The following is an 18,488-nucleotide window of genomic DNA, read 5'->3' on the forward strand; positions in this document are numbered from 1 at the left end:
TTTTGAGACAGAGTCTCACTCTGCCACCAGGCGCCAGGCTGGAGTGCAGTGGCGTGATCTCGACTCACTGCAACCTCTGCCTCCCAGTTTCAAGCAATTCTACTGCCTCAGCCTCCTGAGTAGCTGATACTACAGGCACAGGCCACCATACCCAGCTAATGTTTGTATTTTTAGTAGAGATGGGGTTTCACCATGTAGGCCAGGATGGCCTTGATTTCTTGACCTCATGATCTGCCTGCCTCGGCCTCCCAAAGTGCTGGGATTTACAGTCGTGAGCCACCACGCCTGGCCCAGGATCTGCCATTTTTACATTTACAAATTGCCAAGGTTCGAATTACACTAATTATGTATATATATGTATACACACACACACACACACACACACAAATATTTAAAATTAGGATACCAGTAATGCCTTGTGAGACTAAAAGTAGTCATTTACTTAAACATGCTTCGACTTCTTTGGTACTTGGAGATTCAAATTACTTCTCTTGTCATCATGTAGATATGTCTTGAGAGGTAACAGGATCTCATTGTGTCCTTTACTTTGTTTATATCTGTTTTTTCCCCACTGAAAACGTAATTGTTGAGGTGTAGAACACATTTTTCTATTTGCTAGACTTTATCAAGTACAGGGAAATGCTATGCTTAACATACTACTTATCTATAATTATGAACAGTTCTCTCCGCTAGGTGCTAGCAATAAAGAACAAATGACCCATTTTGTTTTCACAGTTTTATATTTATTTTTGTAAATTAAATTTTGCTGTAGGCTTCATCATATGAATACATCCTTCAAATATTTCACATTCCACTTTCGTATATTTTCAGAAGAGTTTCTGACAGTTGGCATGCTATTTTCTCCTTGCTCCTGCTGGAGTCTCTGAAGTGTAGAGCAATCAAGGGCCTGATCTGGAATTGGCATCTGTGTTGTGCCCAAGCCCCATATGAATGGTCAGGCCACAGAGTTGCCAGCAGAAAGAATGTCTTCCGTCCTTCTTCCTTCCTTCCTTCCTTCCTAGTCATGATTATGAGTAAAGAAAGGTAATAATTTCTCCCACTACATAAGATTTTTTTTTCCAAGTTTAGGCCTTAGACTTTATTAAGCAGACTACACAACAAAAAAACATTCCACTTCTGAAAGTATCTTGCTATACATTAACAAATGCAACTACTGGCTTCTCCTTTCTTATCTACACTTAAAATCTTGAAGGTTTCAAATAAGCCCACAGCTCAGAAGCTGAGTATTTCATAATACATAAGATTGACAGATAGTTGATTTCGGTGATATATCCAATCACAAATTTGACTCTTTGCTGGATAATTTTAACCTGACAATTTCCACATGCATAGCTTGGATGCACACTATTGTAAACGTTTAACAACCACATTTTCTTATGTTTCCATTCTTTTGTGTAATGCCAGATTTTCAACCTCCATTCCAGGGATCAGATTGTTCCATTTGTCATAGGAATGCTACATCACCTTTTCTGTTCAAGTTCATAATTACACATTAGAACACCCAAGAGGGTGGGTTAACTTCAGATCTTTCTTTCTGAAATGTCAGTATGTACCGGGTGAACCAACAGTTTTCTTCTATTGAAGTGTCTTTACAGTACACTTTAAGACTATTTTGTTTGCCCGTAACAACCATGTACAAAGCTAATAACCCCTTCCAGGCACTTAGCTTAAGCATTGTAGAATCCATGAATAAAACCCCCAAATCTTCAACTTCATCATCAGAAATCCCCAGGGAGATCCTGAGCACAATTTAACTCTTTTTCTTCAGTACTCATTGGTTCATTCAGCCCTGGGACCACACACCAACATCTCTCAACATCTAAGCTCAGACTGACTGTGTTGCTGCCAGATATTAATAGTTTCTGCCAGTTCATTCATTTGGTATGGTTTGAGAATCTGCTTTTTCCTCTTTCTTTAGTAACTGGTAATGATAGCAGGTTCTAATAATTCACAGAGATTATTCCAGCATTCATTTTTATAAGATCATTGAAAAGTATTAAATATTTTGAAATATGGAGATTACAAAATGCAAACACCCATTTTCTTTGATTCTGGCTTGCTAGGATTGAAGAGTCTTATTATCAGGTTTGTGCAGGGAGCACCCAGGTGGGGGAGTCCATCATGCAGAAGACATTCACCTGATTTGTTTTTAGTCTTGAATGTAACTAACCCTTTCACTTCTCCTTCAAACAAGAATGTTTTGTTTAAAAAAAAATTTTTTTAATGGGAATATCATATAAAATCAGGCTTACAGCAGTCAGGGGGTAGTGGTCGGGGTGGGGGGAGTTGACGCCTTCAGGCCATGCCAGCCTTTTTAGGTAGAGTGCGTTCATGTGATTGCAATTCTCACATTGAATGATGATAGGCAAGCCAACTTCCAACTGCAGCCCTTCTCTTACAAATGACCAACCACATGCTCTCTTTCGGTTACTTTCCAAGGAGGGCATCTGGTGTCCAATCGGCATTGCCACAGATGGCCCCAGAGCTTGAGTACTGCCTGACACAAACAGACACACACCAATTCAGATGGTTTAAGTCAGAAAGTACCTTCTGGCTAAGCCGTGGACACATTGCAAAAAAACCCACATCCTGCTCCATCAATGTGCTGTGAGGTTCCTGAAAATGTTTTCCTCCCAGGAATGTATACATTTATCCTTTCGGCAAACTGGTATCGATAGTGTTCCTCCTCTGCACTAAACAACAGTTGGAAGATACACTGGCCTGAGGGCCCTCTCTGTTCAAGGAACTTAGAGTCTAGCGCTGACATTCTTCATCTGGAACATGTCTTCAAAACGTTTGTATTTAAAGCATGGCCACAAACACAAGTCAAACCCTTGACGGCTTAGAAATAAAGGCTTTGAGACACTCTTTTGCATATTTATTTTCATATGCCATACATTTTTTCTACCATAGTACCTGTAAGTCCTCTCTCCGAAGGCATGTAGCTCCTTCCACTCCCCTGGCTGCTTCCCTTGTCTCCCAGTAAAGCAGACATCACATGAAATGCTTCTGCAACAATTCTTCAGCACTTGAGGTCCTGAACAGGGACCCTTTGCCTGCGGACATTCACGCCCATTCTCAGGTAGTTTTGTTGTTATTTTCTTGCATTTGCCATTTCTACACACCAAAAGATAACTCAACTGCGGTGAGGAAAGATTCCCATACAATGTTGCTACCAAAACAAATGCCAATGTCAAATGAATTATTTTATATTTCAGATTCGCCTATTTACAGAAAGTCTGAGGATAGCAAGAATTATTTCTTGAACGCTTACTTTTACTAGCAGATATGTTGACCTCAACGCTGCACTTCTTTGTTTTCATCACTGTTTTTAGTGGTGCCAGTATGTAATTTTTTGTAACACTGTATTAGGCAGTGCAGAGAAACGAAGAAACAAAGCAGGGAGAAAAGAAGAAGACCACAGCATTCAAGAAGAGACGGAGCAGGCACATGAGATGAGAACATATTATCTTCCATTTTGTGATACGAACACTGTTACACCTGAACTGTGTGGCACTTCCTCCTAAGGGGAGAAATGACACTTAGATGAGGACCCCGTTAAAGTAAGCAGAAGAAACCTTGTGCAATACTGAATTAAGTCTAGTGTGGAAGAAAGGAGAGAAAGACATTGTTTTTATCTAGCTTTTTTGTTACCTAGCAATATGAGTGAGGCTTAGATGTTTGGCCTATGATAAGTCATGCAATTAATAATGCCATAACTTTCTCAAAAACTCAGGAAACTTAACTTCGCCCACATGTCTGATGATGCACATGCGGACAAAGAGCCTGGAGAAACTCATGTGCATGGTCAGTTCAAAGGTTCAACACTCTTATCTTTAATGAGAATATCTTTTCCATTGTCTCTGTTTGTTGTTATTTGTGTCTTTCAGTTTACTTAAGAAACATTTTCAAAATTAGCTTTCAAGAAAACATTGTGAAATTCCTAAGTTTAATGTTAGCAGTGGTAAATACGTTTATATTACATACTTTAGTCCTCTGGGTTGCTTTGCTCTCAAATCTCTTTGTTGACTTCTATAGTTAGCTTGGTAGCTGCTTCCTAGCAAGCAAGCAACATCTCTTTGCTTTCCCCAGTATCCTACCCAGAAGGCCACAAAATATTCTGCATAGTAGGACACCAATAAATATGCTCAGCTCTCATTGAATGGATAGACCCACTATCACAGAGTTTAGCCAGACCAAAACCTTCATGAGATCCAAACCTGCAGAAACAGTTCCTGGTTTTACATTTGGGTAACTTCCTGTGGCTGTCGGTTTAGTTTAAGAGAAAACTTAACCATTGCCACATTGGTTTTCATAGGTCTTCGTATGATTAGATGTCTTGGCCTTTAGTTGGAGGAGGCAGAAATACAGTAAAGTCACATAGCTATTACTGATTAGAATCCAGGTAGAGCTTTTAGCCTCTTTTCATTCATTGAGTCAACAAATCCTACTGTGCACTAGGTACTATTCTTAATATCAGGGTTAATGTAGAAGTACACAAAATAGGCCAAAATCCCCATGATTGTGGAGTTTACATAATAGTGGGAAGAGAATCTTTTTTACTACTCGGTTCAAATTTTGAGCTTTGTTAAACAATGATTCATCGGCTTTGGCTGAGACCTGGGGAATCCAGTGATTGAAGGAGCCATCAGCCAGCCAACTTAACACTAAAGAGATAGGACAACAGGCAGCTCGCTTTCTTCCCTGCTGTAGACTAGCAACGAATAGGTATATTTGATGTGAGGATAAGATATAATAATCTATGAAGAAAACTCAGTCAAAAATTACCCCTGTAGTATCACTCAATAAAAAGTAGTTGTTATGTCATGGTGTGGTTGTTGAATCTTGTAGAAAGGGAAAGCTATTAAGATGTTAACACAAAAGTGTAGCTCAGAGCTGCTCTGTATAACTGGAGACTCCCTTTGTTCCTGTGTCTCCTGAAATTCCATAAGCTATACTTAGGATGGCAGCATACGTCCGTTCTGCTAATCTCTCTGCCCTCTCTCCCTCCCTTTTGGAAGTGGAATACACCTCTTGTGACCATAGCTTCTGCTATTATAGATCCTTTATGCTCACATTTTGCCTTTTAATATTGGGGACTAGCCCACTTTCATTATTTTGTGCCTTTAGAAAATCCTTTCATTCATTTTGCTGTTAGAGAAGAGGCTGAGGTCATAGATGGGCAATTTAAACTTCTGTGTTGATTCCTTTTAAAAAGGCTTAGAAATGATGAATTTGGTAATAATACATCTGAAAAGGCAATATTAAGGCATGAAATAGTCATTTATGGTACCAAATACAAAGTATTGACAAAAAACAAAGATGTCATAGCAATGGAAACATCTTATTTTCCCATAAATGTATATATGAAAAAAAAAACATGACTTTTATGGACATTTCAAAAATCAGACAAAATAACAACTTAGCAATTTTTCTTTGCTTTTATTCATTTTACCTAAATGTCTCTTCCTCCTTTCTTCCTGTGAGAAAGGTTTTAATAACTCAAACACTCAGCTCCCATTCTGGCACCTATAACTGCATCACATTTGTTAATTCATTGTTTTTGAAATGACAGATGCTTCTTTCACATATTGTAAGAATGAAGATGAAAAGAGTTCATGTCAGATATAATGATTACTATTAAAATTAGTATTTCTCCAACTCTATTAAAAATGCCTTTTTTCTTTCTGTTGAATTTTGTATTTTTGAACTCTTTAAATCAGAATTGAAGATACGCACTTTGTGATAAATTCTTGTTCCATTAGAGATCTTCTCCAATAGAAATAACTGAAAGTAAAGAATGGATTGTTTTCTTGAGATCCAGATAAAAAAGAAATTTTAAATATTTTATTGAACTGAATTTAGAATGCAGAATCTCTCATACCAGTTAGATTAGTAATGCCCAAACAAGAGTGTCATCATTTCAGAGGATTATTTCCTCTTCTCATCCCTGAAATAGTACTGCTTGATATAGGAGATCACAGAACAGTGATATGAGAGAAATATCTAGGGTAAGTGTGTAACTCACTGAGATTCCTGGAAGATCTGACTACTTAAGAACGTGTTTGTCTTTGCAAAGTTATATGGTATCATTATCCACAGGATCCCAACAGTATTATTTAAGTTCCTGGGAAATTTGTTTCAGCTACACTAGGAAAGATGAGGCTATTGTTTAAGTCTGAGATCCTGGCTTTTTGCTTGAAGATTAGGGAGACACTCCTTTTGAAATGTTACCCATGTTTTATCACCAGTGTGGATTATAATTAATTGTTCCACAACAAAAAATTGTCAAGCCTACCTACAAAATCTGGGTACGCTTTATCTGTGAATAATGCAAGCGTGTGATTTTCTGTTTGGCTTTCGGAAAGATGGGCACGATGAGTTCTATGTGTGGAAGGAGGAAATTAGGCAGATAGACCTCAGACAACTTTATGGCATTCTGATAGCTATGAAAAAAATGGGCCTTAAGAATTTTCAAAAAGAGAGACTGAGCATAATATCTAGAAGTCCAAATGTGTCCATCTGATTGACCAGGAAATCCAGGAAAGAGACACACATACCATCATCAGAAGGTATGCTCAGGACGTTTCTGTGCAGTATTTATAGACTTAATTCACAAGGAAAAAGGATAGTGGTCCAGTGAAAAACAATGTGTGGGTCCCTCTTGCAACATACTGGGAATTAATTGCATAGATTAGGTAAACTTGACCTATATTTCTAGCAGAACCATCACTAGAGGAACACAGGTTATTGAAAAGAGCTCTGACATCCAGTCAAAATGACTGTGTTTGTTGAACCAACTCTGCTTATAGATTAACTGTGGTTGCAGATCTTGTCCATGCTATTGGATTTAATATCAGTTAGACTAACTAATTCCAAGCTTCTTTGGAGATCTGTGGTTTTCTGGGTCTTTGCACTTCTTTTAAAAAAAGTTTGCATCATGCTGAAGGTTGATGACATCACCTTGCGCATGGATAAATCATACCTAGACTCTTAATAGAATGATGTTGGAAATGTAATGTGGTGTACATTTTTTTTTTTTTTGCCTGTACGGGTTATGGAAGTTTAAGCCATTTAAACATCTTTGGATGGGTTTCAATGGTCACACATTCAAACTAAAACTTACCTTGATGCTGTCAGATTCTTGGCTTATTTTCTAACATGGAAGCAGAGCCTTTGGCGTCATTCTCTGTGACACTGATTTTGGTCAGAAAAAAACTCCTTATCTGTAGTAAAAATATGCACAAACTGGGCCAGTCTTGTGACAAGGGTGCCCATCAGCTATTGCATTCCATCCAGCTCTCTCATTAAGATTATTGACATCCTGATGTTCATATTGTACCAGAACCATATTCAGGGTAAGCTTTGGGGAAAAAAAATTATAGAGTTGTCTTTTTCAGTGAAAGATGATGTCTGTTACCCTTTGTTGGTGAAAGCACATTGGCTATACATGTATTGATTCTGGTGGAGGTGCAGGTGTTCTCTGAACATTGTTTTTTCTCTTTTTATTCCACACTGGATGGATAAATAGCAATATATGTCGCCAGGTACTGCTAAGATGATTGATGATGATGATGATGATGATGATGATTGTAGCATTTATTCGGTACCGGTGTGAGTCAAGCACTAACCATGGAATGTTACATCCACAGAACTAGTCTGTATACATATGTGTCATCAATATGTCAGAGGAAATTTTGTAAAGCAGTATGCCAATTTCCCCTCTTATAGTATAATTTTCTGCCTTTGCTGTGTAGGTGTGTATATTAATTTGCTTATTTTTTATTTATAGTCAGTAAAAAAAGATTTTCAAAAGTGAGGTTGTATCAATTCACCAGAATAACATGTCACAGTGTAGAACATTCTTGCACATAGTAGAAGCTCATTAAAGACTGGTTATACGAATGAAGACATGAAACACTGGCATAAGGCCTTTCTTCAGATGCTTTTATTGACAACAGACCTTCCTTAGTTTTAAAGGCATTCATGATCATTATGGTGCTACTCATGTGCAGAGCCTTGGCATCTGTTCCTTCCACTTTTGGCATTCTACTGAATGTTGGTATTCGTTATGTTTGATCCAGGTGACCACAGTTAAAGGAGAAAATGTGAGATTCTACATATGATCTTCTACATGTTTATAAAGTGTCAGGCTCTTAGATTAAAGCTTAAGCAAAAATAGTCATGAAAACATTTCTGTTCCCCAAAATCCTAACCAGAAAATTTATTTACTTAAATGCCCACGTCTGTTCTTCCAACAAAACAGTTCTCTGGCAATTTTGGCATTTTCATGACAGCTCAAGAATCTTACAGAATGCCTTTACATGAAGTTTACTATAAAGAGTTTAATTAAAGGGGAAAGCTCCTAGTAGAGTGTTTCTTATACACTATTGAACGATTACATTTTGGAGGGTGGTGGTAATTAAATTAATGTAAAAATGTCTCATTGATATTTTTGTCACCTTGGGAAAATTTCAAACTTGCTAAAGATATTAGTATGTACATTCTATTCATGGCATTGTTGCTGTCATTTCTGAAATGATTACATCCCAATTACTTTTTTTTACTTGCTTTAAACTTAAAGGTTCAAAATTTTTCTTAAACTTTAACAGAATAATTGTTTTGAAAATGAGTTATATGCTTGGTTTATATAGTATTGCATAGTATTTCAATATTTATATATCTTTTGTGGCAACTTGACAAATCAGTCATCACCACAATATACAAGTGGTTTTTATTTACTGAACAATACCCAGCTTAAAAAGAAGAAACAGTGCATATAGGCAAAACATTTCAATTTCAATAAGTAAATCTCGACTGTGTTGTTCCATCACAAAGTATCCATGCTAATCTGGGTTAATATTAATCTTCCTCTTGTTAATTTTTAGTCTAAGCATTATGAAGAAAGTGACTAATACAGTGACACTCCAACTTATTGAAAAAATTTAACTTTCATTTCCCTTTCATCAAAGAACAAAATTATTGCTGAAATTCGAATCAAATCTGACCTTTCTTTCCCAGTTGGTAGCACAGTGATAAATATGTGTAACACACACACACAAACACATTGAGGGCATATCGATTTTGATGGTGATGATGAAAGACAGCATAATATTTGGTGAGTTGCATTTTGCCTTTCTCCTCTCTACCTTTCTTTGCCATCTCCACAATCCTAATTGTTACTGTGTTCAACTCTAAAGTAAACTAAAGAAATAAGAAACAGCATGAATATAAAGTGAGATAGCAATTATTTTGCTCACTTTCTTCACAGTTTATAGCATTGTTGATCAATTTCCTGTAGCTTGATTTACAAACTATGGACAGCCTTTGCTAACTACTACCCCCAAAATTATGTTTAAAATAGTATTTCCACTAAAAAAAAACTACAGTAACTTTTATTTTGTGCATTTGTATATAGTCTCTTCTTTCTCCTTCCATCCTTCATACTGTAACAGTTGAAATTTGGCCAGAATATTTATTAACCAAATGTTGTAGAAAAGATATTTGTTAAAAATAGTTTGGGTTATTTGCAAAAAGGAAAGAAATTGGAACAGATCAAGATTAAATGGCAGTGGAAGAGTTGGGTTAGTTTTGGTGAACAGAAAGCTGAAGCAGGGTTGATTTCCTGGCACTGCTTTCTCAGCAAAGAGAACAATTTTAATCAGTTACAAAAATATTTGTGATCCATATGTTCCTCTCTGCTCATTCCCATATGCCCATATTCTTTTTATCTTGGTAGATGATGACTTTATGATTCAGGCATGCAAGAATAATACCTCGCTGACTTTAGAGCTCCGTGCTATTTCAAAACGTGTCCTGGTAATTACGCACACACATATATCCATGCTGTCCCCACTTTGAGTTAGTTATGTGAATATCAGTTTGTTCTTTCTCTCTTCCTGGAAGGAATTATATCTTGCATCCTCCTACTGAGGCTGTAATAATGTATCTAGGACTTAGTTTTGAAAATTACATTGCGGTTCACCTGCTGGATTACATGCCACTGTACAAATATGAGGGTCTGAAAGGGAAGGCAAAAGAGTTGCTGCAATCCTTGAGAACTTCATTTAACTTGGAAAAAGGAAAACAGAATCCAGAATGCATTTCATAACCATCTCTGACATCTATTCTAAGACATATTGGATAAGGATCTTCTTAAATAGATTCTAACTTTTAAGACATGACAATTTTTATTTAATATTGAGTACTAGCTAGAGTAGCTATGGTAAAACTGATCAAAATTGAAAAATAAAAATTTCTATTGATTAGCAATCCAGTTTTGTCCTAAATGTTCATTTAGCTCTCAAAAGCCATGTAATATCCAAAAACAAAAGAAACATAGTTTTAAGTCTAATCATCCATCTTAATAAAACATGAATAAATCCAGAAACTATTGACTGTACAAGTGATTGCATTTCCAACAGTTGTTTTCCCCTCAAACAACAAATGGCTTTGTAACCCAATATGTTATTAATATAGCCACAGTAAAATCCTATGAGGAACCAGCTGTGCTCATTTAAACTTGGGAGAAGTGGGTAGCAAGGAGGAGGGAGAGAGGGTTTCTAACCTTCAAATTAAATAGCTGTGATGCATTTAGTGTTTTCATAGACAGGTATATAATGGAAGAGGTGTGCATGCTGTTGCATTTAGCTGTTGTACACCAGTTACAGGGAAAAGGAAGAGATGCAGCCTGATTTTGGCAAATGTTATTAGGAGCCTGTCTCTATGTTTGCATTCAAGCTGTCTTTGCCGCTGCTCCTGTAGGAGTTGTGAGAAAAAGAAAGTGCACATTATAGCGTGGATTGTTTTCAACAGCCTTGAAGTTTGCAAATCTGTTGAATCCCTCTGTCAGTGCTGCTTTGCTGTCAAACAGAATGCCCAGCTGGTGGTGGCAATCCCAATGGGGAGGGCGGGCTATGGATAGATTGTGTTCACCCTGCAACAAGAATATTAGGAATGCTTCTTCCCAAACTGTAAGTGGAGAGAAAAGAGTTTTTTCAGCCATGCCATTATAAAAGTTTTCTTTTTCTTTTTTTTTTTTTTTTTTTTTTTTTTTTTTTTTTTACTTTTGTAGAGAATGTTTCATTAAATGAAAACCTTTCAATTCACATTATTCAGGTAACTTTCGTAAATAAAGAAACCACAGAAACAGCTTTAAATATATGATATAATCTATAATTAAGACAAAGGCTGTGGTTAGAAAAAAAGGCAAGACTTTTGCTCATAGGTGATCTTGATTCTCATTGAGGCAAACACACAAGCTTGTTTTTTTTCTTTTCTTTTTTTTTTTTTTAACACAAAGTGCCAGATTTCACTAAAAAAGGTTAAAATTGAAGTGAGTAATCTTCGGTGCATAATGCAATTGTTAATTTTAGCTCCTTGCGTGGGTGCCGTTCTGACTTGAACAGCCGGCTGTAGCCTTCATTAGAGAAGAAGCAGGCAGCTTGAGACAGGTGGAGCTGGATCAAGCTGTGAACGTGATTTGCTGGAAGCTGGTCATTAGTGTTAGAAACCCCGTCTTATTTATTTCATCCTTCACCCTACCATGATTATTGCAAATATTATTATTTACTTTTCATCTTTTTTCAGGTTGACGATGTGTCACACTGTGTAAGGGAATCGCATGGAGATGGGCATTCCGAACTGTTAATGGGGACATGGGACTCCAGTTGTCTCTGATCACTTGTGTGGATTTTCCTGGTGTAGAACGACAGAAGCCGCTAGTAAGTCGCCAAGACCTACAGCAGGAATTCTGCACGAAAGGTAAAGGTCTTGTTGTCTGGTTGTCATCTCATTTGTATTTTAGATTTATCGTTACATAAATGTGCCTGCTTGCATACACAGTTCACTGAATGTAACCATGACAGGATCTCTATCAGAGACTCATTTGGCTTGTAGTTTGGAGAATTACAGCTCAATTTCTTCACTCCATTTTAAATCTGGTCACGGTCTGTTTTTTACTTAAATGCTCTAAAAAATGAGTTAGGGCACCAGAAGTCCCCTGCCTAATGCACTGAGAAACAACCTGTTTGCCAGTGGAAAATGGAACTTTTTATTTTGTTAACACACAGACGGAGTGTCACAGAAATAGAAGAAATCCATCAGAATGTAATGGATGAAATATCCTAAAACCTCCTCAAACCTGAATGCATTGCTTACTAGGCACTTTACAGATTCAAACTACCGTCCTGTTGGAAAACTTCCTTTTACATTCCCACAATCCTTTGCCGAATAAGCCTGTGAATTTTATAGATATCATTCGATACCATCTGTTTTGTCATGGTAGATTTTAGCAAGATTGCTGTGGTTTAGATTTTTCTCATGCTTCCTATTTTCAGTTGGAAATAAAGTTACTGAATTAGCAAGTGGTAATTGAACACTGTCAAAGAAACACATTAAAACTCTTATTTGTCCAATAATAATTTCCATTGTAATGACTGGGAATGGGACAGTGATTGCTTGGATTTTTTTTGTAAAAGAACTAACTTTCTAAGCTCCAGCATCTCTCTCTCTCCTCCTTCTGCTTCTTTCTTTTTTCTTTCTTCTTTTCTCTCTCCTACTCCTTCCTCCTCCTCCTTCCTCCTTCTCTTCCTTCTTTTTTTTCTTTCTATTTTTCTCACAGCTTAAAAAAGTGAGGAGGAAGTAAATGCTAATTTATTCATGAGCCTCATTTGACAGCACTTCAGAAGGGGAAGTGTCAGGGTTTTATAAAGGTAGGGAGAAAAAAATAATAACAGATTTTAACTCTGAAAAGCCATTTCCAGTGTCTGCAGTCTATTGTGAGCCTGAGGAAGTAGAGTTTAGTTGCTGTGGCTTCATGAGAGCTGCCTGCCAGGCTTCCTTCCACAGGATCTTGTCTCACCAGCAACTGGCAGGAGCTTGGGAGCTTGGGAGAGGGCTTATGCTTTTAGTAATGTAGCTGTCAGTTCAAAGCCTGCAAATGTTGACCCTGAAAGGTTTATTGCCAAAATTAGATCTCATATTTACACTGAATTATTACTTCTTCAGTAGATTTTTACCCTTGTAGACTACTGTATTCCTTATACCTAGGGAAGCACGCTTATGTTTGGAAGCTGCAAATAATTTTTCAGTCATCTTAGATATGCTACAGAACATCAATACCACATCTTGAGTCAGAAGTCAAGGGTCAGTTGTCAAAAGTTGGAGAAATATCCTCTTTTGCGGCTTCTTCTACTTTGTAGTGGATAATGGGGGACTAGTAGTTGTGTGGGAGTTATGTGTCTCTAAGATTTGTTGATCCATTTTGATGGCAAGGTGTATTCACAAGTGTGTGTAGAGGGTGTGTGGATGGGACCACTGCATGCCTTGGCTACTTAAGTTCATCTTCTTTTTTTTCCGCCTTTCATATAAAATTCTCAAAATTGCTCTTTTGGATTTGAATATGAAAGGATAAATGAAATAGTTAAAGAATTATAGAAAATGCTTCACTTTGCACTGACTTTATTTTCTGATATCTTAACTTTCTAGGGTATAAAATCTTGTCATTTTAATTTGCATCTGGGAGAATGTCTGAGCAAGGAGACCTGAATCAGGCCATAGCAGTGGAAGGAGGGACTGAGCAGGAGACGGGCACTCCAGAAAACGGCATTGTTAAATCAGAAAGTCTGGATGAAGAGGAGAAACTGGAACTGCAGGTGAGTGAGCATGAAGAGATGCTGATTCTCATACAACTGTGTGTAGCTCCCTTCTTTTATTTTCAGAATACTTTACAGATTTATTTTTTAAAGAGTTTCACTAGTTGTATCATTAGGAAATTCATAATGCTAGTCTCCTACTTTTTCAATATTTGTCACGTTTTGTCCTAACTCAGCCACACTCTAAAATGTGTTTTGTGGAGGAAAAAAAATAGGAAAGTATTTATTTTCTGAGTTTGCACACAGCATCCCAGTACCAATATCTAGAACACCTCAAAGTGTCCATGTAAGGCTTCTCCCAAGGCAGCTTTAGACTAGTTTTAAAATGAATTTTTAAAAAGAGTTTTAAAAATGAATTTTCTATTTCATGGAAAGATAAAGACTCAATTCATGGAAAACTAGGGAAAATCAAAGGCAGGTGTTCCTTTGACCTTCCTGGGCATGCTAAGGCTCAAATCTTACTAGCAAACAAGCCAAAGCCTAGAATTCCCAGCTGAAGAGAGAGTACTAGAATGGGGGAAAAAAGATTGGGAGTGATTAAAGGAAGTGAAAAATTGTTGTTAAATACATCATGATTTACAAGGGAAAGAGATTTGGTAGAAGGAAAGTAAACTGCACTTACAAATAGCTTGTAAGTATTGATTTTCTTTTACCTAAACTACAGAAGTGTTAACTCTTTATATACCAACAGTTAACAAAGGCAGACCACTGCATGATGGCCAAAAGCCTTCAAAGCTGGCTTTTTTCTTTTCCCCTTTCCAATAGTTGCTGTAAAGAGAAAAAAACTAAAAGTTAGTCAAAAGTTTTTAAAACCTAGGGAAGGAGGAGTCCTCCATAATGGTTGTGATATCTTGTTGCTGTTATTATGGATTTCTCTACTGTAGCCGGTAGTGACGTTGTCCTCTCTTTCTTGGTCTCTCTCGGTTGTTGGTTTACTGTTTGTTTTTGTTTGTTTTATTTTCTTTCCAACATACAGAGGCGGCTGGAGGCTCAGAATCAAGAAAGAAGAAAATCCAAGGTAGGATTCTTGACATTCTAGGTAGACCCGATATCACAGGTATAAATTGCATATTTTATATAAGAGTTAAAGGATTTACCAGCAGTTCAGATGACTGTGTCTGGATATTGTGGGGGGTCATGGTTGTACTGGTGCTGTCAGCTTTTGAATTGTTTGTGTTTATGCATGTCTTGCTTTCTGGTACTGTGTATTTTTTATTTAGAGGGTTTAGTGTTCAAATGTCTGCAAATGTATGTATTTGATTCTATTTTCACACTTGGAGATTTGACAGTGATTTACAAAACAAATGGCCACTTGTTTTGTTTTTATTTAAAATAAAATTTGGAGTCTATGTTTTATGCTCACCACTTGATTTCTGCCTTGAAGTAAATAGATACCACTGCTTAGTACACATTCTTCATCCTTTTAACCATCTTCTCAGTCAAGTCTCCTGCAAATTTAATTTTAGTAGAAATTAATTTTGTTATTTCCTTCCCCCTGATATTTTCATGAAATGACAGCAATTCATTCTTTGTATGCTCCTAATGTGATGTGCACAATTTACTAAGAGTATTTTTCCAATTTATCTAGTCACATTCTTCTTTACTTTCATCCCCATCAATACAGAGGTATGCTGCTTTGAGCCAATGTAGACGGTACTGATTGGCAGACTTGAAATTTGGTTTTAAAAATCTCATTTGGGAAAGTTATGTGAATGTGGAGATGATTTGGCAGGCTGAGAATGTCTCCTGTTTGTTTTCTTTATTTTCCTTTTTTCCCCCTTTTTCCCCCCTCCTAGTCAGGAGCAGGAAAAGGTAAACTTACTCGCAGTCTTGCTGTCTGTGAGGAATCTTCTGCCAGACCAGGAGGTGAAAGTCTTCAGGATCAGGTATATCCCCTTGTCATTATCATTACTTGCATGAATGGGATCCACCTTTGTGTGCATGACTGTTAATTTGGTGTTAAACAGTATTTTGGGGGAGAAAAATATAATTGAAGAAAATAATTCATTTTTTGGCTTCATCCCCTGCTTATGCAACATTCTAAAATAGTCTGATGGTTTGTCACAGAGTATTACGTTTGTTTTTTTTCCAGACTCTCTGAAAACTGCAAATGGAAAGGAATTCAAAAGAATTTAGATTAAAAGTTAAATAAAAAGTAGGCACAGTAGTGCTGAATTTCCTCAAAGGCTCTCTTTTGATAAGGCTGAACCAAATATAATCCCAAGTATCCTCTCTCCTTCCTTGTTGGAGATGTCTTACCTCTCAGCTCCCCAAAATGCACTTGCCTATAAGAAACACAATTGTTGGTTCATGTGAAACTTATGAAATAGTGAATAAGGTGCATTGAACTTTGGAGGAATACTTTTATGGCCTTTGGTAGAGATTTCTCAATACTGCAAAAATTGTCCAGAAATAAATCTGAGCTGATGCTGACTTTAAGTTAACATTATTAATATATCACTGCATATTTTACCCTTATTTTTGCTCCTTACATCAAGATTAGTAGGTTGTAAAAAGTTAAATTTCAACAAAACTCTTTGGTGACAAAATGGGAAACTTCACATCATACTTATTTTTGCTTGCCTTTTAGGCATCATATTAGCTTTTATAAAAAATGGTCTTGCTGCTGAAATTGTACTTATTATATCAGAGGCTGAGAGCAGTCAAGACAAAAGTAAAATGGTTTACCTGAGCCCAGGGGAGGGAAAATTGATTAAGATATCATTATTTTTGTTTGGTTTGGTTTTGCTTTTCTCTTTTTACTCTAATTGAAATACTCTGAATTCCCCTCATGGAAACAGAGAGCATTGAGAGCACTTTCTTTAAAAGGACCAAAAATAAATTTCTTATAGATTTTGTCCTAAGAGTGTTTTTTTTTTCCTAGCATCATTTTCTTAACATGCCACTCATGTCATAAGGCATGTACAGGCTACCTTTCAGTGGCCATTATTATGTTTCATACACTTGCTTTATTTTACTTGGGCTCTGAGAAATGTGTGGCTTTCCTTCAGCATTTTATTTGTGCTTCTATTTTTAATGGAGATTGAAAAAGGGGAATAATGGGAATATCACGGCTTATATTATTAAATGTTGATCGATGGCTTGTAATGTGCTGCACACAATATATGTTAACTTTGCTGAATGACAAACCCTGGGAGAAGTAACGCCCCAGTTGTCCCCCACTCCTAATGCCAGGCAGAGAAGGACAACCTTTTTAGACTTAATCTACTTTTTGTCCCATTTGACAAGGTACCAGGAGGAAACTTTTTAAGGGACCATCTGTATCATAGTGCCCACCTTGGACCTAAGTCTAGTGTCTCCATACAATTGGTGCAGAGAAATAAGGTGTACATGGTGCTTTGTTCCTGCTGGTTCCAAGCTCAGAAACCAAGACTAGCTCTGTAGGAAAGAATGAGAGCCTGCAAGCTTCTCTTTGGATTGGCTGGGGAGCGGTGGGAGCAGGGTCCTGATAGAAAATACCCAGACACACATATAAAAAAGTGGCCGTGCTACCTTTTTAGAAAATAAAGAAACAGACTTTTGAGTTTATATGCAATGCCTTCATTAGGTACCACCGGCACTTACAAAATGTGCGAACTGAATCCCAGAGAACAGTGGCAGAAGTATACAGTATATGGATTGTAACGCTTCCCCAATGTTTGTAAATTTACAGTATTTGGAAAACTGCCTTCATTTTCCAGTGTGGGAAAAACTCTTGTTACCTGTATTACTTGATCTCAGACCCATACCTGATGGTTCAGTCTGTCCTTAAGTTAAAGGAATTTTGCTTTTCTAATGTTATACTATTTACTTATCAGTGTATTACTGCAACTTGAATCACTCTTTTACTGTTGTTGGATATAAACTTATCCTGTACCAATGTATTTATTAACACTTGTATTTTATTATTGAGCATATCAATAAAAATATTAAAAAATAACAGATTGTTTTTTACCAACTCTATAGCACTTTTGTGTGTTCTTTCAACACCATAATGTATATGCATAGAAAAGATAATTTTTTTCCTAACTATGGTATTTGTCAACACATGGCATCAGTTTTACATTTTTTTTTTTGTAGCGGATATTCTTCAGCCTCTGCTCATGCATTTATAATATAAGTCCATGCCTCTATGATTTTAGATTCATACATACAGAGGCTAGATGTTTCAGTCAGTTTTGAAGAAGTGATGAGATGACTTTCATGGCCCGGCAGCCCTCAGTTTCCCCTGATGATTAACTGTCAAACTGAATCTTTCCCACCCCAGCCATGCCTTCTGGGCCAGAAGTGCCGCAGTGATTTCTTCAGCAAGTAGAAGGAACTCATGTCCCTAGAACCTGCCTAAACCTTTGCATATTAAGACATTTCTGTCCCAAGCTGCAATAAATGACTCTATAATCAGATTGCACTCAGTTTTACATATTTTATATGAGTACATCCCCAGGAAAAACATGTTGAAGTTGGAAAACTCAGCTAAGATATTGATGGTGAAAGTATGTTTTACTTCATCATTTATATCATGTGACTTTACAATCATAGTGAAACAGGGAGTTCACAATGGAGCCCCTTCCAAAAAAGAAACTTAGCTTTGGAGAACTTTTCTTTATGATTGTTAGATTACCCAGGTTTACAGAGAACCATTAAGAAACCCAAATTTAAGAGGGTACAAGCATCAGTTTAGTCACATGTAGTGTGAGCATTAGATTAATTTTTAGTGAGCGACATTATTAGTCATTGGGATTATTTTTTTCCTACATCATAAATTTTAATGTCACTAGTGGAAGAAAGCTTTCCCATCAAATGATCTCTTAC

The 18,488-nt window shown here is 36.9% G+C and overlaps 1 protein-coding gene across 27 annotated transcripts in view; it reads left to right on the forward strand.

Annotated features, from left to right (window-relative positions):
- The window catches only part of ARPP21 (cAMP regulated phosphoprotein 21), a 158,782-nt gene that overhangs the window by 30,529 nt on the left and 109,765 nt on the right, over positions 1-18,488 (forward strand). For 15 of the 27 annotated variants that reach the window (XR_005198945.1, XR_005198946.1, XR_005198947.1 and 12 more), the window contains exons 1-5: positions 11,416-11,525; positions 11,611-11,784; positions 13,510-13,676; positions 14,653-14,694; positions 15,473-15,562. Coding sequence is in view for 24 of the 27 variants with exons in the window: in XM_017521764.2 (XP_017377253.1) it covers positions 13,548-13,676; positions 14,653-14,694; positions 15,473-15,562 (261 nt within the window). In the remaining 3 variants the exon portion in view is untranslated. The other 12 variants (XM_017521763.2, XM_017521766.2, XM_017521768.2 and 9 more) reach the window with 10 other exon arrangements.

This window comes from Cebus imitator, unplaced genomic scaffold (genome assembly GCF_001604975.1).
Source record: "Cebus imitator isolate Cc_AM_T3 unplaced genomic scaffold, Cebus_imitator-1.0 Scaffold21, whole genome shotgun sequence".
Lineage (NCBI taxonomy): Eukaryota > Metazoa > Chordata > Mammalia > Primates > Cebidae > Cebus > Cebus imitator.